The sequence below is a fragment of the Mytilus californianus genome, unplaced genomic scaffold (genome assembly GCF_021869535.1).
Source record: "Mytilus californianus isolate M0D057914Y unplaced genomic scaffold, xbMytCali1.0.p SCAF_5, whole genome shotgun sequence".
Lineage (NCBI taxonomy): Eukaryota > Metazoa > Mollusca > Bivalvia > Mytilida > Mytilidae > Mytilus > Mytilus californianus.
Window position 1 is genome coordinate 13,045,133 of NW_026262701.1, and position 20,178 is coordinate 13,065,310.

The following is a 20,178-nucleotide window of genomic DNA, read 5'->3' on the forward strand; positions in this document are numbered from 1 at the left end:
ATATTATTGCTTATAAACTGGAAATTGGCAACTGTAAATTTAAATCATCACATTTGTCATGGGATTGTAGTTTAAAGTCGAGGAAAAGATCAAGATATGAAGCAGATCTTCTAGTTTCAGCAGTAATCTTAATCTAATGTTGATTGGAGTATATGAGATGCAAGCACTCGCTTAGATGTAGGATATTGACTGAAAGGGCAGGGTCTGTAATAAAAAACCCAAAAGACAACCAATGACGACATTCTTTCTAAATATAAAAATAAGGAGATGAGGCATGATTGCCAATGAGACAATCATCCACCAATGTTCAAATAAAGTGGATTTTCTAAATTGGTTTTTTTATCTGGCATATTAATGTCTTGTATAGTTTAACTTGTTTTGTAAGCACTCATCACTCTTTTCAACAGCAGAAATTACAGACAACAGAATTTTGCCAATTATATCGATATTATAGACTACATATTTCAGTACCAAATGGTACCTATACAAGAGCGGTTGTAATTACTGAAATTCATGACTTTCTCTACTGTTTATGATAAACTGTTTAACTAATTTCAACAGGCTTTCGGTAATTGCGAGCTTTCCTCAAGTGCTTTTCCTGTACTGTTTTTTTTTATTGAATTCTTTTTGATATACGATTTGTTAATATACCAATCGAGAAAAAGGGGGAGGGTTGTGATCACAAAATTAGTTTATACGGAAAATATGTATATGTCTGTTCCAAGTCAGCAGTCTCGTGAATAGATGTCGTATGTCATATTCTAATGTATTTTTTTATTATTTGGAAAATTTGGTGTCATGGCAATATACACCTGTTTATTGTTGAAAACTGAATAATGCACGCTAAATGTTTTATTGGTTAATATTGTATTAAGGTTGTGTTCTCATTAACGTAAACCCACATCTCCTCTTAAACTAAACATATTATCTTGTTCAATGTACACCAATTTCATTCAAGGGAACAAAGAAGTAGTTTATTCTTGTTTCAAATTATGAATAACAGAAATGATATAAGATAAAAATACAACAACAAAAAACATATTGAAAACCAAATCCTATTTAAAAAACTAAATGCAATTATTGAACCTCTATAAAAAATTTGAAAGAAAGATTTGTAGAACAACTCGAGGATATCACTGGGAAGTCCAGCAGTAGGATGTGAACAGAGTATGAACTGCATATATTTTATATAGTGATGATCTCTCGGTAATGGTATTGTCTGGCTAAATATTAAGATAAGAATAACATACAAGCTTCAGATTAACACATTCTTCACAGAATATAGCTCACAAGGCTAACTTTAAATGTACATATGTATAAGCATGTAAAGCTAATCCATAAAAGAGGATTATATTCAACATCATCCGATAAGGTCCTTAATAACAGATCTTTTTAAATTTATTTTTACAAGAAAATAGATTAAAAACTATAAAGTATGACAGGTACCTCGGAAATCTAAACTTGTTTATTTAACTTTGTTGATGTATTTAACACATTATTTACATGCTTTGGCTTACATTCCGTACAAGAAGACTATATTCAACATCATCCGATAAGGCCTTTTCATAAACAGTATTTTTCAATTAATTGTTAGAAGAAAATAAATTAGGATCTCGAAAAAGGACCTTGAAAAAACTGAACTTGTTTATTTGACTTTGTTGATGTATCTAATTTTGTGTCAACATGAAGGTCACAGACGTTTTTAGGTTAGATTTAATTTAAGCGTGCAAATAAACTATATGCCGTGACAGAATTTTGGTAATAGATTTCCATATATAGGTAGAAATATATATTTATATTCCATTCGAAAAAAAGATATTTATGGTAAAATTCTTTAAAGCTGTAAGTACAAAAAATTCTCAATTCTCTTTTTCGTATTTTAAAAATCAAATACGAAGTGATTAAATTTTCTTGGATTTACATTTTATAATATAAGCTTGAATTTATAATTTTTATAATTCTAACACTTGTAATGATCATTCGCATGTGTACTAATTTTAAAAGCTGCAGATTTTGTCATTGATTAAAATTCTAAATGTACGTAACATTTCGTTTTCATTTCAAAGATGTGTAGCTCCTTTATCTCTTTCGTCAAAGTCATAATCATGATTATTGGAATAGTTACATTGTTGTTTGTTTATGTGAAGGCTATTCCAGAGGTAAGTAAATTTTTCGAATATTACGTAAACTTAAAATAATCATTGATAACTGTGCTGCTAGTTAAGCACTTCAAATACAAAATAATTATATCTATCAAATTAATACGAACAATGTAAACAATTTCAACCGTAATTATGTGTTTCCTAAAAGTATTCATATCAATAAGTACGTTTATAATTTTTTTGATAACCAACTAATTATGTAAAAATTAATGTGCCTGTCCCACAAGTCAGAAACCGCTTTAATCGTTGTCTTTAATAGTATATAAATGTTTTGAAACGATACCCTTTGAACGAATTTGATTTTAGTAACAATTTTTTTGTAGTCTTCGGCAACACTCGTATAGCCTCGGTGTATTTAAAGAATTTTATGTAGTATAAATACTTGTCTTCTGTTGAATTCATCAAGATTAATGTTCTGTTAATTGTATTGTCACGTTGTGTTGACCCTTTAATATTTAAGGATGTTCGCTACTCTGTTTCAAAATATCAAACCTTTTGAAAAACTGTTATTTATTGATAGTATATAAATAATGGAACTAAAAAAGCAGAAAAAAATGAAGGGTCCGTGGGCTTGTTCTCGAGATATAAGCCATTGAAAATTTGGCGGGAAATAAATCTCTCTAGATTTTTCTTACATTTAACATTGGCACCTTTTTTATTCAAAAACTATGAAAAAATAACAAGGATTCCAAAGATGGCATTTTAAACTATATGTAATCAAATAATGGAAAGAAAAGTTGGGTTTAGCGGGCAAAATTTTTAATGACACTACATGGATAAAACCAGAGGATTCCGAATATCTGGCAAAAATTCAAAAACAAGAAGAGCGAACATCCTTAACTTCCTTCTTATGCATAACAAATCCAAATATTTTGATTTCACAGGTAAACCACCTGATTGAAATTGATCACATGGGACGCAAAGTGGCTATGGATATTATACACGACACTGAAGAAAAGACTGTCATTGCTATCGTTGGCGACGTTTGTAAATACAAGAATGGTGTCCCGAGAGTGAATTTTCATGATTATAGCACGGTATGAATATAACGTCAAGTTACTGAAGAATATTGATAACAAAATTATTAGTTTTAGTTATCTTATGAATAAACAAGGCTTAACAAGAAATAGTTCACAAACTTTAATTGCCTTCAGTGGAAAAATGTTTGGTGTTAATAATGAAAGTATAAATAAACATACAAATTCAAACAAAAATATAAATAAAAGATTAAAAATAAGTTGTAATATGTTTAATGAAACGTATGTTGCATTGACTTTCCTATTTAGATAAATACTTTGAAATTTGCAGGGCTACGGTGCGCTGAAAAATATAAACAAGCAAACGTGTATTATCACGAAATCCCCTGTACCCATGGCATCAGACAGAAAATACAGAATCGTAAGTTTATATGAAACTTTTATATCTTTTTCTGTATATGCGTTAAATGCATGTATGTAAATAAATTAGTTTGTCAGTTAAAGATTAGTATAAGTTAATTATTTTGAGGATAAGATCATGTGGAAAATTGCATTTTTCATTTGAAAAAAAAAACATCATTATTTTGTCCTTTTTTTAAGTGAGATTATTTTTAAACAGGGGTGGACCGCTGAGGTACATGATCACATTCTAAACATTGTGCAGCGCTAAATGACTTATGACGAAGTGAAGGATTTAGCTGGACACAAAGTTGCAGCTTTCTGTAAAGATTATAGGTCAATGCATGCTAAAGTTTCTCCTTTCAAAAGGCCACGGAGAGGTACTACATTACATTATTTAATCGTTTTCGTTGAAATAACATGTAAATAAAATTACAGGCATTACTTTAGTTGAAATGATTTAGTACATGATTATCTTTTTTTGTTGAACAATAGTGGTTGAATGTTGGTGCGTTAAATTTTTACAGTTGTGAAAATGAACATTATGACTTTGCACAATTATTTGTCGATAAATGGTCAATTTGTTAAATATATATTGCTATGGACCTAAAGTATGTTCATGACAGAATAATACGCATATGATGAAAGTGAATATAATGACAGACGAATAAGAATTCGTTAATCATATCATATTCATCGTAATAATTCAACAGTTCAAACAAAGATAGATCTATTGAAGTTTACTATTTTTATTTATTTAATAGGCTTTCAAATTTTAGGGTTTGAGCTTTAACTCCAAAAACATATTATATATTATTGACATAAAAAGCAGCTTATTTTTTGATAGCAATATTAATTATCATTTCTATCCTAGTATCATGGATATTGTTTAATTTTCATGTGACCAATATAAATTAGTTAATTGTATTTTATCTTTCTCTTTTAATTTTTGTCAAACTGGGAAGTTGATATTTTTTTTAGTTATCCTTAACATTTGAAAGATACAAACTTAATTTTTAACTTATGGAGTAGCGATGCTTAAAACCCTTCTTATTTAAACTTTCCCTTGGACTTCTTGATTTAAATCGATAGAATTTGACCATCTTAATTCTATCATATATTCTATCTATGGATCAAATATAAATATTACAAGATTTTGTAAAGTGTCAGTGTTTCATTTGTATATGGCTTTTTATGTTATAAAAATAATCCGATTACAACAATGTTAAATTTCGTAATAGGTAGATTATTAATATTCATCTATCAGATATAGTTCCTATCTTATTGACGTACATCCAAAATCTTCTTTTATTTAAATCTTTATTGGTAATAGTTTTATATGGCTACTTTTACTGTCCATTCAATCATTTAATGTGCATGTTATAATTGTTGAATATTTCTTTGTAGTTAATTGGCACTTAAAATCTATTTTGTGTTTTAGATGCAGATTTTACTTCATCCAGTAAGTTTTGCATTAAATATCACTTCATATGATGCGAAATTATTTTCGCGAAAACAAATATGTATTATGGAATGGAAATTAAGAAACCTTCAATTTTTGAAACTCTTATGTCTATTTTAAATACGGACCAGGTTTTCTTAATCTGTTAATTTATTTTCATTGATTTGCGCTTAATTTATTATTAGTTTTTAAATACAATTTATTAACCATAAATTAAAAGTCTTAAATAATCAGTTGATTATAAATATAAAGGTATAACAATATTCATGTATCGATAAATAATTGTTATTCATTTTAATAGGTTCCTTGAGCTACATGTGGTGTGTATTTTCCAGTTGTGCTGCCAAGTCTACGGATGCGCTTTGAAAAATAATTGAAAATAAATAAATAACACAACGATTTGCTTCGTTATGAATCTGCACATTTAAATAACTGCTAATCATTGCAATTGTTTTTTAATTGTAAATTATTAGTCATTATATATCAAAGTAAGAATAAAAGTTGTTGTGGAGTATTTGGCAAAGAGACAGCAATCCAATGACATACAAATTCGAAAAAAAATCTAGATGTTAATAACCTACATGTTAAGTGCTTTAAAAAATGTTAGATATATTTGGGTCTCATGTCGATCTTTTGAGTATATTTGCTTGTCGTAAATTGTTTTGTTATAGATTAGGCCGTAAATTTTCTCGTTTGAAATGTTTCATATTTTTCATATCAGGGCCTCTTGTAGCCCACTATACGGTTTGAGGTTTTCGAATTGTTAACAGTTCGTTTTTAAGTTTGACCTTCACACAGTGGGTTCAAATAACTACATAATTATCTTGAATGATGCATTAGAAACAATAATTAATAAGAAGTGTAAACGTAGTTGATTTTAATCATGAACAATATTAAAACAAAATGCATATAATTGCTTAAATCCACTTAATTTGAACTTTAATGGCTAGCTGTCCTATTGGCAATAATACCACATCGCCTTAATTTTTATATGTAGTCTTAAACAATAAATACACGTGAAAATCTCATGTCAGAAGGGGGCGGAATATACCGAGGGGCGTTTACATTTCATAAGTCGAGAAACATTGACAATGCCATGGCAACAAAAAGAAAGACAGCGAAAAGACAAACAAGTCCACTAAACACTACATAGACATGTAATGAATGGGCAAAACGGAACCCCACCAAAAACTGGGTTGATTGCAGGTGGTCCGGATTAGTAAGATGTTGTTTTCAAGCGTTAAATTGCTCAGAGTCGAGAAGAGAAACTATATCTGAAACAAGTAAATAGTTGCTATTTTGTATCACGTAGTTGAAATATGCATTTTAATTTTTGACAAGCACATAATTTATTTGACCGGATAATATGTCGGGAACGCATTCAATATTTATCGGTAGCACTCATCCTGAACTGATCATTTATCTTACTCAGACTTTGTCATCCATATGTGTTAGTTTAAGTTGCAATACACAGTTAGGATAAAACTTAAAATTGACACTCAAAATTTTTAACCACCTCTTTTCCTTGCTTTCTAACAAATTGGGTTCACTGTTTGTGTCATGTATGTGCATATGTATGGAAACAGCATCTTCCATAGAATTGATGTCTAATGGTTGAAATTGTGAAATATAACCTTTTTTTTTGGTGTAACCATGGCAACAATCTGCATTTATTTGAATCAAAATATTGCAAAAAGGGGGTTGAAAATGTATAAAAAAGTCCCAAAAATTTGGTCAAAAGTAACATTTCAATCCATTTGAGCGTTACCTTTTCTGAAACCATTGACATTTATCTATCAAGAAGTCAAATAAAAATCATATGTATTTTACCTCATTTTTTCCATAAAATAGAATTGAACAGTTCGAGCGTTTGTTGGAAAATACGGATTGTCAATCAAAAAACGGCCTATATATAACATGCACAAAAAAAATCGTGATGTTCATATAAATCCGCTTTGAATATAAAAAAGAAGATGTGGTATGATTGCCAATGAAACAACTCTCCACAAGAGACCAAATGACACAGAAATGAACAACTATAGGTGACTGTACGACCTTCAACAATGAGCAAAGCCCATACCGCACAGTCAGCTATAAAAGACCCCGTAATGACAATGTAAAACAATTCAAACGAGAAAACTAACGGCCTAATTTATGTACAAAAAATGAACGAAAAACAAATATGTAACACATGAACCACTGAATTACAGGCTCCTGACTTGGGACAGGCTTTATTAGTCTTCAGCTTTCTAAAAATCAATTTCATTGCATAACAATGTTCATATTTGAAAAAGTCACCGTTACCAAAATGCCAAACCTAACTGTGGATTGCTACCTAAGAGTAGTGGTCTATAGAGAACATCGGTAATCTGTAAATTCATTGTTTCTTTCCAAAATCCCAAATAAGCGATCGTGAAATAGTATTACCAGTCCAATTTCATCACTTCTGCTCTTTTTGTTTGTAATGCGTAAAGAACGAATTAATTCCATTATGAAGCAGCGAAATTGGCGTACTGTTATAGTTTAGTATCTAATCAAATTACAACATATAACCGTAATAAAAGTAAACCGCCAAGTGTCTTTTGACTTTTGTGTCGCTGGGTTGCAATCTAAATGACGTATACTCTTCAACTCCTTCCAATAATGTTGATATAAAATGGTGCATCATTAATATCCGATACCGGATTCAATGCGCACGACACGTGTTCCTGGAAAACATTTTATCATTTGAAAATGCTTTATTTCATCATACATCATATTGTTTCGTACATAAATCAAGCCTATAGTTTTTATGTTTGAATTGTTTCAGATTTTGCCATTTCGGGGCCTTTTAAAGCTAACTATACGGTATAAGTTTTTCTCCTTGTTGAAGGCCGTACGGTGACATATAAATGCTTACATCTTGGTCAATATGTGCAGTTCATTTCATGTAGGCGGTAATTTAGAAGTTTCTTCAATTTCTCTGCCCATATGGTAAACTTGAATATGTATGATGGCTCGTTTCGAAGCTGATACATTTTCACATATGTAGTTAAATGTTGGAGGTACGAAGTGCCACTAATTCTTCCGTTACGTTATCATGCATACCCCGAAAAGCCTTTTTAACGCAGCTTCTTGAGGTAAGAAATCCTTGTTTTTCACACAAAAAGTGCTTTAAAGAATTCAGGATTTTTCAAACACTTAATAACTTTCAACCTTTAGCCTATGGTTATCTGCCCTTCAAATGAACAATCATGGTTAAGCTTAATCATTTGTTAAAAAAGGCAACATGACAAATATCAATACACAGAGATGTTTTGTTTCAAAATTATATATGCGTACCTCACTTTGAGGCGCATAGGGATATTGGCCCATCTACGTCATTTGGTCTATGGTGGATAGTTGTTTATCATTCAACATCTACTTTTTTTTAAACAATGACTTTAACATTATACCTTTAATTTATTGTAGTATAACAACATATAAGATTGTTTGTCGTATTCTCGAGAATTATTTCACCACTACATTAAAGGTATCAATGTAAAAGTCATTGTTTAGAAGAAAAAAAAATTCTTGTAAAAGAGATGCAAAATATACCAAAACGGATATTACATTACAATTCATAAGTCGAAAATAATTTGACAACACCATGGCATAAAAACGAGAAAAAAAGACCAAAAGACAAACAGCATTATACAAAACACAACATAGAAAACTAAAGACTGAGCAACACGAACACTACCAAAAACCGTAGGTGATCTCAGGTGCTCCGAAGGGCTATATTACGGTTACATGTTGTTATATTGCCATGCAGACTATCCACCAGAGAACAAATGACGTAGATGTGCTATAAATTTTATTGAATATCCCATTTCAATATCATGTTACTTTAGCATTTATTTCGTTTAATATTTTAAATTATAAAGGAGAAAAAACATTGTTTAAATAAAGGAGATACGATGGATAAGCATTGGTTCGTTATACAGATACCATGAGCCCATTCTGCCCTTTATTTTAAGTATACATGTGAAGTCATTTCAACGTAACAGTTCCTTTATCAATTTGACCTTCCTACAGTGGGTTCAAATAACTACATAATTATCCTAAATGATGCATTAGAAACAATAATAGATAAGAAGTGTAAACGTAGTTGATTTTAATTATGAACAATATTAAACCAAATGGTATTCATTATCAATATACTGTCCTGACATTTCCATTGACTGATTATAAATCTGAAAGTGATCATTAGTTTTTAGCATAACTCACATTCGAACTAATTTTGACATATAAATACATGTTTATTTCTAAATCGAAGCATGATTCAACCCACATTTCAAATGTATTAAAACAGATGAAATTACTTATAATCGTTTCAGTAAATGGACAAATTATATGTGATATTTATTTCTGTGAAATTGCAAGGGATAAAGTTCATGCTTATAACAAAAACATTTACTCCCAACTTTAAAAAGAGAGTCGGACGATACCAAAGGGACATTCAAACTCATAAGTAGAAAACAAGCTGACAATGCCATGGCAAAAAATGAAAAACGATCAAAACACAAACAGTATACAACATAGAAAACTAAAGACTGAGCAACACAAACTCTACAATTCGTCGTAACCTCATGACTATTAACTTACAGCATACGAACTTCATTTTTTCACATACAAAGGTGCAAGCCTTATGTGTCCATTGTTACGATGTATATCAAGTTTTAATTTAACTTCTGTTCACATGTATGTGTTGGCTGACAAAATGAATTGGAATTTCTACCTCATTCATTATATTGAGTAAAACCACTTTATTCCTTCATATATTTATGAAATCTTAAGAAGGAACACAATAGTCATATTGATACCTAAAAGATAAAGTTTATTCCCAATCAATTAATTGCCTAGAGGTTTTGATATCAGTTACATAATTAAGGACTTTAAAGAAATAGTTCGATTCCCAGCAACGGAAAATGCATATTGCAAAATATCAAAATTGAGATTTTAACTTATTTATCATGTTATATGAACAGAAAGGAGTCAGTTCGGTAAGGGCCACATTTGGCCCCGATTATAAAGTTCAATGTTACAAGATAAAAAATGTTTTAGGTTGACTTAAAGACATGTGAGAAAGTTAAAAAGAACTATTTGTGTCAAAGTTTTATTCTAAAGCGTTAATTTTTACATCCCAAATAGGTCAAGATTTTGGGGCAATTTGACAAAATCGGCCGGATTTAAATCAAATTTAGGACCAGGAAACATAGAGCGCAAGCGTCGACAAAAAAATATTCAAGTTAGACATGTAAAATGTCTAAACAAACATTATTTTAAAAGATCTTTTTGTCGACGTATGCGCTCTATGTTTCCTGTCCAATAATCAATGGAAATGTACCCATTTTCATTGATTTTTTCGAGGAAAATCAAATGAGTACTATTTGTGACGTCATGAATAAAATGCACGTACGTAAGTTTTCAACAAAATGTTTATTTCCTATCTAGTCACTGTATTAGCTATGATTCATTGTGATATTAGTCAATAACCTAATATGAAATGTAAGCTTAAAAAAAGGGCCATTTTAGGGTCTTATCGAACCTACTCCTTTATAGAAAAGCTTATTCAAACTTATTGAATCAATCGAACAATGTAGGTAGACTATTCCTTCTTGACTTTATTTATGCAGAAATTTAAGTTAAACATAGAATTGGCAATAATTCGGTACTTATAGGTTGCACTTTGTAAATACAGCTGTTTCACAAGCCACGCCTCTTTTAGGGAGATATGTAATATTCATAGATATGTTAATTTGTTAACGTACTGGTTCCCAGATATGATCTATGTGTTTCATCTCATAGAGACATAACTTAAGAATGTTACCAGTATAGAAAAAAAATGGTAGCGCCTCAAACTTAATACTTATGAGGTCCAAAAGTGGAGGTAGGGGTAGTATAGAATTTTAGTATAAGTTTAAACTCTTAGAAGTTCAGGTCATATAAATGTTGAAAATATGCCGCACAGCCCTATATTTTGACCTTTGAATAAAATAGTAGTGCATATCAACTTTCCGTTCTGGGATATAATTTTTCACGAAACTTCCTATTAAAAGTGGCACAGTTTTAGCCGCAAAGGGAGTTCCCATGGGAATTTGCTTTGTCTATATTTACAGAATTGCAACCTAAATGTATCTGCCGACCAACAAGAACCGTGTGCCTCACAACAAACCCTGATTATATTGAGAAAACCGCCTTCATTTGTTCGTAGGTTTTCACGTTCTTTGTTGGAAGAATGACGATCAAAAGTGGTTCAATAGTTTTCAAAAAGTATTTGGATTGACATCAATTTAATATGACTATATTGTACAAGCATGATAAATTATCCCTTTTATGCCAAAAAAAGTTTGTTTTTGATAGTTTAATTATAATGGTCACCTTGGTATTCTAACCTTCAAAAATCAGCAAGATCGGTAAATCTAGTAATTTTACGACCAAGATCAAGGTGGTCCTCAATTACAAGTATATGAGATATTTTAAATTGACTTGTCAAAATTTCGCTGTTAACTAAATTCGTCAAAATTTACTTTCAAAATTATAACAGTTTTATTGCTTCATTTTATATATAATGTTTGAATTCCACTTTATTGTGGAGTATATACATTGTATGTCGATATTGCAAGTGCAAATATTTGTAAAGAATATTTGGATGCAAGAGATAAGACACTGCATACAATTCAATACTGCGATAATTCTCATATAAATAAATAAAGGCAACAGTAGTATACCGCTGTTCAATAGTCATAAATCGATGAAGCGAAAACAAATCCGGATCACAAACCAAAACCGAGGGAAACACATCAACTATAAGAGGAAAACAACGGATTAACAGAAACACTGAACTGCTACAAAAACATACATAGAAACGGATTGTTTGATAACAACTGCCATATTCCTGACTTGGTACAGGACATTGTAAGAAAAAATGACATAGTCTTTGACGTTACCTCTGTCGCCACATTTTAACGAGTGCTTACATCTCATATTTCCCAGTGAACTTGGTATTAAGGATAATACCGAAAGTGACAGGTCTGATCCATGTCTTGATATTTTCCTTGATATTGCCAGATGGACGACTTCAAAGTAGAATATATAACAAACGTGATGATTGGCAGGTATCATACAAAATGCGCAACTTCGCCTGTTTCTAATCTAAATTAGAATGGTTAAATAGTGTTGTCGTCCTTAAATTAGAACTGTCAACTTGGAAGATGGAAGTAGTTTAAGAAAATGTAAGAAATGTCAACATGGTAGTGACACAAGTAAACTTGAAACTCCTCAATGTCCATTTGTAAGTAAAAAAGGTGAAAAACTCGGAAAAGAGAATTATCAATTTTGAGAAAGTTGTTATTCATATACTTTAAGCTGAAAATGCAAAATTTCTAGACTGTATTGAAAAATGTCAAGATTGAATAGAAAAGAATTAATATTGTACTTAGAAATGTCAGATGTGAGGTGAAAATTTGTGGCAATTGTTGTACAATTTCATCAATGCTAATTGAGCATTGTTCAAATACATTGTATGTTAATAATTATTCTAGTTTAAGTGCAGAGAAGTGTTAAATGACAAAGCGAAAGGGATCCTGTCATTTCAAAGAACAGTTAGGGTCGTTATTATAGTAATATGAATACACTATTTGAAACAAGGAATTTTTCTGAATCAATAATCTGACATGCTATTTAAAAAACCTAAATGTTTCATGTTAACAATATTACGAATTGGGAAACATATGCTAATATGTTAATCACATCATCTTAAGTACTCTGTCATAAACATTGGCGTGTTTTAAAATATCAATTTACCATATACCTTATACAACACTACTAAAGATGAAATGCATCTTTTTTTCTAAAACAAAGGAAACTATTTCTGTTTTTTTACAGTCATAAAGAAGATTAATTTGTAAAAGTAATAACAAACTATTACAAAACAACAGAGAATTGGTCATGATATATGATGATAATTTTCAAAATCACATTTAAAACCACAGGAATATGTTGGGTGAACTAATTTCTCCTACTTGCATTCCACTTTTGAATTTTTTGTTACCATTTATTAAAATATTTGTTTGTTTGTTTGTTGGTATATTAACTATAGGGTAATATATAAAGTAGATTTCCTTGATTGAACGCAGTATTTTTATGCACAAAAATTCTAACAGATTTCAAATGAAAAACACTCCAAAGGCATAGTCCAACAATATTTCCAATTTTACATGTACATCATCATGTGAAAGCCACACAAAACATTTTGAATGAATTATTTCCTCCTTGATACATTCACAACAATCCATTCTTGAAAAAAACAAGTCACATTTTAAGGAGCAAAACTAAATGGCAACTATGAAGTGAATTCAAATATCCCAATATTTTACGCACATAGATTCACTGCGAATAATAATCCAAAATGATAAGTTTGAAGGGATATATGAAGAAATGCATAACATATCCATCTAAATTATATTAGAGATGAACTGAAACTGAAAACACCTGAATAGATATTTCTTGTTTCACTGACAACTGGACAATACTAATTACTATGTATAAGGGTAAAAATTTAAAGATTCATTTATTATGTAAAACCAGTTTTAATTTCAATACATAAATCTTTCAATGATTTAGGTGTTTTGGGTAAAAATTAGATGAATCATCTATATTGGGGATTTGAAACATTGAAAACAAATAATATTTTCTTCCCTTTTAAATTTAATAATAGAATATCCCTAGGTGAAGAAAAAATCATGCTGTAAGGTTGGGTAAGGTGAACAAAAACAGTACAGGTAGCATCAACGTAGAATCATCTCTAACAATTCCAACTGGTCAATTCAAATGTCCCAATTGTATTGTCAATTTTTAACAACATCACAACATAGAAAGGCACACTATAAAATATCAATTGAAATGGCTTAACTCAATAAAAAGACATATTAACAAAAACAAGTGAACATAAACTGAAGTTAACTAAAAATTTCAAAGATATCTGTATAACTTTAATCATCTTAGGAAATTTAAGTACAGAATTTATGATTTTATTCATACCAAAGATCCACTTTAATACACTGTAAAATCGATATCAATTCAACAATTTTTTCTTTGTAAATTTTTAGTAAACATATTCACATTATCGATGTCTCCTTTTGAATGGAATGGACAAACCTGACCTTTTTGATTAAACTCAACGACGCTTGGAGATAAATGTAATTTCACTCGTTTAAAAGTAATGAAAAATAGAGGAATTATTTTCTCTTATCTTTTTATGATATACATATATATATATGTAATGTATATCCCACGGTCTTTTACCCACTGAAACTGAGAGGAGTCCGCCATTATCCATGACAATGCCAAAGCGTACAGACAAATTAATGTGTTTTATTTACTTCCCCTTTTCTCTTAATAAAAAAAGCCATTTTTGACTTTATTATATTATGTGCCGTATATTTATGTAATAATAAATATATTTACAGAATGAAGCTTTTCACTAGAGAATATAAGTTTTGTTTTCAGGTTTAGGTAAAATGCGTCAATTTCTTTTTTTCTGAACCTTAATTATTTTTTACATAATATACTGAAAATGAAGTTCTATCTGTATTTTTAGTATTTAATCTTAGCTTTCTCTTGTATATGCAATGTTTTCTGTATGCTGAAATGCACGGTTACACTGCAGTGATTTCCATGATAGTTATAGAAAAAAATACTTACCAACGGCTTGATATATAATTTTAATACATGGTTGAAATCTCTAGTTTTAATTACTTTAATGAACTATACTTTCAAACACTGTTGATCTGTTCTTTTATTAAATTTCACCCGATGCATACTTGCGGTCAACTCGACTAATTGAATGAACATGCAATGCATTTCATGCCTTTTTGTTTAAAAAAACCCAATTTTTATGTTAAATGTAAGGTAAGGATATTTAAGTAAAGAAATTTAGAAAATAATCTTTTAGTCATTTAAAACAAGTTTGATGCAAACATTTAAATCAGAACTAAAAGTGAAACTTTATTCAAAATTTTACCACCAAGAATTTAACATGTAACTGAAAACCTTTATCGAAAATGTTTACAGATATAAAACATAGGAAAATTATAGTTACTTAAAAGAATTATAATGTTTGATGATTGTTGTTTTTGACTGCAGGTAATGAGATCTTGATTATAGGCATAACAAAAATGGTATTTTAAAATGATATGTTACTTCTTGCGTCGATGTTGACAGATTTATTCTCTAAATTAAGTAGTACTACCACATATAGGTAGCCGGTCTCTTTATAAGTTTTGATATTATTTTTTATTAATTTACTGCAATATGATCAAAATACTGATCTTGAGCTCAAGTTCTACATAAAGTCATCCATCTTAAATTTGTCTACTAAAAAAAAATTGAAAGTGTTTAAGTCAGGTTTGTAACATCATTGCTAGTTAATCTATACAAGAAGATTATATTCAACACCATCCGATAAGGGATTTCCATCAACACTATTTTTTAATCAATTATTAGAAAAAAATAAGTTAAGATCTGGAAAAAGGACATGTACCTTGAAAACTAAACTTGTTTTTTTTAACTTTGTTGATATATCTAATTTTGCGTCAACATGAAGGTAACAGAAGTTTTTAGATTAGAGTTAAAGTTAAGCGTGCAAGTAATATATATGCCGTGACAGAAGTTTGATAATAGATTTCCAAATATAGGTAGAAATATACTTATTTAAGTTTCCTTCGAAAAATACAATTTATTCAGCATAACACTTTTAAAGCTGTGAGTAGAAAAATAAAAATCCCTTTTTCGTCTTTTTAAAATTAAATACGAAGTGATGAAATATTTTCTTAAATTTTCATTTTATAACAAAAGCGTGAATTTGTAAAATTTTATAATTCGAAAATTTGTAGAGAGCATTTGTATCTGTATAATTTTTAAATGCTATAGATATTATACGGAAAATTTCATTTTCATTCCAAAGATATGTATCTGATTTATGTTTACAGATATCGTTCTTGAAAGCCAAAATCATGATAATTGGAATAGTGACATTGTTGTTCGTTTATGTGAAGGCTGTTCCAGAGGTAAGTTTCTATTTTTTTAATCTTTAGTACATTTAAATAAATCATTGATTACTGTGTTGCTAGTTAAGCACTTCAAATACAAAACAATTCAAACTTGCAAATTAATCCGAACAATGTATACAAAAGTCCACCATTGCTGTGTATTTCCTAAAACAATTAATAAGTACTTTGAATATTTTATTATAATCATGTGTATCTTCCGAAGTCAAAACAGTTGTTTATGGTTGTCATTAAAAATATATTCGGGTTTCAAAAAGGTATCTTTGATCGAATTTGATTTAATGACAAGTCGTTGATTAAACTCGTCTAGCCTCGGTGTATTTATATCCTTTCATACGGAATACTTGTCTTCTGTTTAAGACCTCTAGATTTATTTTCTGATAATTGTAATATCACGTTGTTTTGAACTATACCTTTAACTTTCCTTTTATGCATATTAAAAAAGCTTAATTTGTGACGACTACACAGGTCAACCACCTGATTGAAATTGATCACGAGGGACGCAAAATAGCAATGGATGTTATACACGACACCGAAGAAAAGACTGTCATGGCAATCATTGGCGACGTTTGTAAATACAAGAATGGTGCTCCAACAGTTAATTTCCACGATTATAGCACGGTATGTGAATAACGTTACTAATGAGTATGCATAACAATATAATATTTTTTTTACATTATATTAAACTATTAAACAGAAAACCATTCAAATTAACAAACTTGAATTGTTTACCGTAATAAAACAGGTAAACAAAAGTATTTTTGAGCCTAAAAAATCACATGAAGGTAAAAATTGAATATTGAAAAATAGTTTTTGAATAAGATGTTTTAATGGAGCCGATATCTTAAAAAATCACATTCAGACAAATACCATTAAATTTGCAGGGTTACGGTGCTATGAAGAATATTAACCAACAAACATGTGTAATCGCGAAATCCCCTGTACCAATGGCATCAGACAAGAAATACAGAATCGTAAGTTTATATAAACCTTACACATATTGTTTTCTTTATAAACGTTAGGAGCATTCAATTAGTTTTCAGTCATCCTAACGTATAATTTCCGTTAAGAGGGTTAGTTTTAGAATACCACAAGACAGTGGTATTACAAAACAATTTTTAAGAAATAGTGTTAGTGGTAGTAAAATACACTCCTGTATTTTTGCTATCCTCTTAATAACATGAAGGAAGAGTACGTTGCTGTTTGTGACGAACCTTATACTTTTATTGTTGGTGTTTGGTTAATATGACAATGAAAGTAGGGAGTATCCGTTTGAAATTATCCTGCAAGAAGGTAAAAAATATTCTAAAAATGTTATAACGAAACATATTCCATGATTTATGAGATTATAAGGTCCACTGAATTGAAAACATCACGTAAATCATTGAATTCTTATGAAACTTCTATGAAATGTTGTTATTGGTATATATATGTTCATAATTATTACAAACCTTCCAAAATGCAAAATTGTCAGCTGTTTTAACACCCAAACATTATAAAGTGACTTAAATATATTCGCTGACAAAAACAATAACGTTTCATGGGATAATGACAAAAGTCTTTATCCTTCTTCTTCTATTGAAATATGAACATTTAAAAACTGAAACAAAGAGAGAATCGTCATGAAACATAAAATTTATCCTTGAATCAGTTTAAATAGAAATAAAAAGATGTTTTTTTTTACTCGCTATTACTGTCAAATTATCATTATCACAGGGATGGACCACTGAGGTACATGACCACATTCTAAAGGTCGTTCCTGAAAAAATGAGTTATAACGAAGTGGAGGCTTTAGCAGGAGCAAAAGTGGCAGTATTTTGTAAGGATTACAAGGCAATGTATGCAACAATTACTCCTGTTAAAAAGCAGCGGAGAGGTACTACATTTCATCATTTAATCCTTTTAATTGTTATAAACATATAAAATGATAGACATTATGTAAGTGTAATGTTTTTTGTGATTTGTTTCTTTGTGTTTTTTTATCAAAAAAATAGTGGCTTTATTTGCCATTTTTGAAACCCAAAATTATGTGTTAGTTGTGGGTAACTGGTCATTGTTAACGTACCTGAATGGGATAAAAATTTAAAAAAAAAGTATGTAAAAACGTCACGAGAAGACATCATCACGATTCAAATGATAATGAATGTAAAGGCAGAATAATCAGAATTCATTCACCATGTCATTATTATCTTAATAACTTGACAGTACAAAAAAAGCCATTATTGATGTTTACTTTTTATCACTGTCGTATATATTTGTTGATTAAATAATTACCTTGTCGGATAATTAAGTCATGAGGATACCTCATGAAATATTTACGATCAATTTATTATATGACCATTAAAATTATATATTTAGTCTGAATCATAAAAATTGAGATATTTAAAGTTTCAAACATTTCACAACTGCATTGTATTTTTAATTATCATTAAGAAGTAAACAAACTTCCTATACATAATATAGGGGATTTCGATGCTTGCAACCCGTCTTATATTCAATGCTCTTCAACTAACTTATCGATGTGGCTCATCAACTGTTTTAATTCGAGCGACACTGAGGAGTATATTGAAGATAAAACATGCGTCTGGCGTACGAAATTATAAAAAAAAGTTTTTATTTTACCTTTTCTATGGACTTCCACATAAAAAAACCCCGATAGATCGTGATAGATTCACTGTCTGCAAATATCAATTCTATTGCTTTTTATATTTTTTTTTGAGATTTGTATATCCACAATGTTTTACCGGTAATGTACTTTTCACAACAATGTTATACATTTAAAAATTATAATTCTTAATAGTCAACCATCAGATAGGTTAACTGATTTATCTTCATGTGAATATTTTTATATGGCTACTTTGACTTGTCCTTTTATTTTTTTTTCAATTAACATTATCTTTGTCGTTTATAATCAGTAATTGAACTTTTTTTGTTTTAGCTGCAGGTAGACCCAGTAAGTATTTTTTTCATTAACATGATGAAATACGTTTTGCTCATACAATTAAATGTGAAATTGAATGGCAAATTCAAAATGTTGAAATTTTAAAAGTCGTGTGTTATATTTGAAATATTAACCAGATTTTCCAAATCTGTTAGTCCTTTATAATAATTTGAATTCCGTTTTTTATAGTTCATCTACCACTGATATTATGTTTTAAATAATTATTTGAAGACTAAATATAAAGTTATCTATATTTATATGATGATAAATGATTGTTGATACAATTTTTAATAGGTGAAAAAAATTGGTGTGTATTCTCCAGTTGTGTGATACAGTATGGCCTAGGACTAGACATGGATTAAAGAAAATAAAGATAATAAAATAGTTATTTGTTTGCTTATGAATATGAATATCTTACGACCTTAGAATTTTTTCAAATGCGAATTAAAGTATATATAGATTATACGTCAATGATATAATTCAACGACACAAATCTAAGCGGTATTTGAGGGTTTCAATACATTCGACACACGTTTACGAACAACAACCGTCACCAGGTACACTAAAGGCCAAACGTGTGGTAACCCAAATGGATACACAAAACTGATCCAACAGAGTTATGAAGAAGAATGACGGAACCCGGAACTATATCATTTTGACATTCGACATTACGAATCGGTTGACCAATGCGCTGTGTAGGTATCTGAACTCACTAAAGATATCTTTAGATACCAGTATAGTCTTCTGATCTGTAATTTTACCGGGTTTGTCCTATTTCTGATCGTAACATTAAGACTTGGTGTGAATTGGCATGGCGGGTGATGCATGTATAGCAGGAAACTTTTACCATGTCGAAGGACCCTTTCTCGCTCCTTTAAAACTTCATGTGGTATCTTTTGTTACTTTGATTTGTTTCTCCCTAATCGGTTTTGAACATCAGTATACTACTTCTTAATTGGTTCTATCTGTGAATGTGACATTTTGACTGAGTTTGGATTGGCATGACGATTCATACTTGCATAACAAGAGACTCGTCAGGTCTTGGCTCCTTTTAAAGTTCGTACGATTCCCTCATAATTTGTTTTATAACTTTATTTGTATATTCTCAGTATTATTGAATATCGGTTAACTCTAATTCAATTCAAGT

The 20,178-nt window shown here is 29.9% G+C and overlaps 1 protein-coding gene across 3 annotated transcripts; it reads left to right on the plus strand.

Annotated features, from left to right (window-relative positions):
* Nucleotides 1-2,086: 2,086 nt before the first annotated feature.
* On the plus strand, nt 2,087-19,415 carry LOC127701611 (uncharacterized). Of its 3 annotated transcripts, none has more exons than XR_007982124.1 (6): nt 2,087-2,159; nt 3,047-3,199; nt 3,471-3,560; nt 3,759-3,918; nt 4,980-5,000; nt 5,302-5,396. XR_007982124.1 is itself a non-coding variant. In XM_052205576.1 (6 exons), exons 1-6 carry the CDS (start codon nt 2,106-2,108, stop codon nt 19,391-19,393), a joined length of 540 nt encoding a protein of 179 aa, XP_052061536.1. In that variant the 5' UTR covers nt 2,087-2,105; the 3' UTR covers nt 19,394-19,415. The 3 variants fall into 3 exon arrangements, 2 of the variants coding, with proteins under 2 accessions (XP_052061536.1, XP_052061535.1); XM_052205576.1 differs by lacking the exons at nt 3,471-3,560; nt 3,759-3,918; nt 4,980-5,000; nt 5,302-5,396 and adding exons at nt 16,975-17,064; nt 17,807-17,966; nt 19,029-19,043; nt 19,326-19,415; XM_052205575.1 differs by lacking the exons at nt 2,087-2,159; nt 3,047-3,199; nt 3,471-3,560; ... (1 more) ...; nt 4,980-5,000; nt 5,302-5,396 and adding exons at nt 16,019-16,090; nt 16,559-16,711; nt 16,975-17,064; ... (1 more) ...; nt 19,029-19,043; nt 19,326-19,415.
* Nucleotides 19,416-20,178: the final 763 nt, after the last annotated feature.

What these genes read in the sequence shown, in the direction of transcription:
- LOC127701611 (XM_052205576.1), top strand. Translation starts at nt 2,106, where the DNA reads ATGATTATTGGAATAGTTACATTGTTGTTTGTTTATGTGAAGGCTATT. An exon ending in ATGTGAAGGCTATTCCAGAG is followed by an intron (nt 2,160 to 3,046) that starts GTAAGTAAATTT and finishes TTGATTTCACAG; the next exon opens with GTAAACCACCTGATTGAAAT. An exon ending in ATTTTCATGATTATAGCACG is followed by an intron (nt 3,200 to 16,974) that starts GTATGAATATAA and finishes TTAAATTTGCAG; the next exon opens with GGTTACGGTGCTATGAAGAA.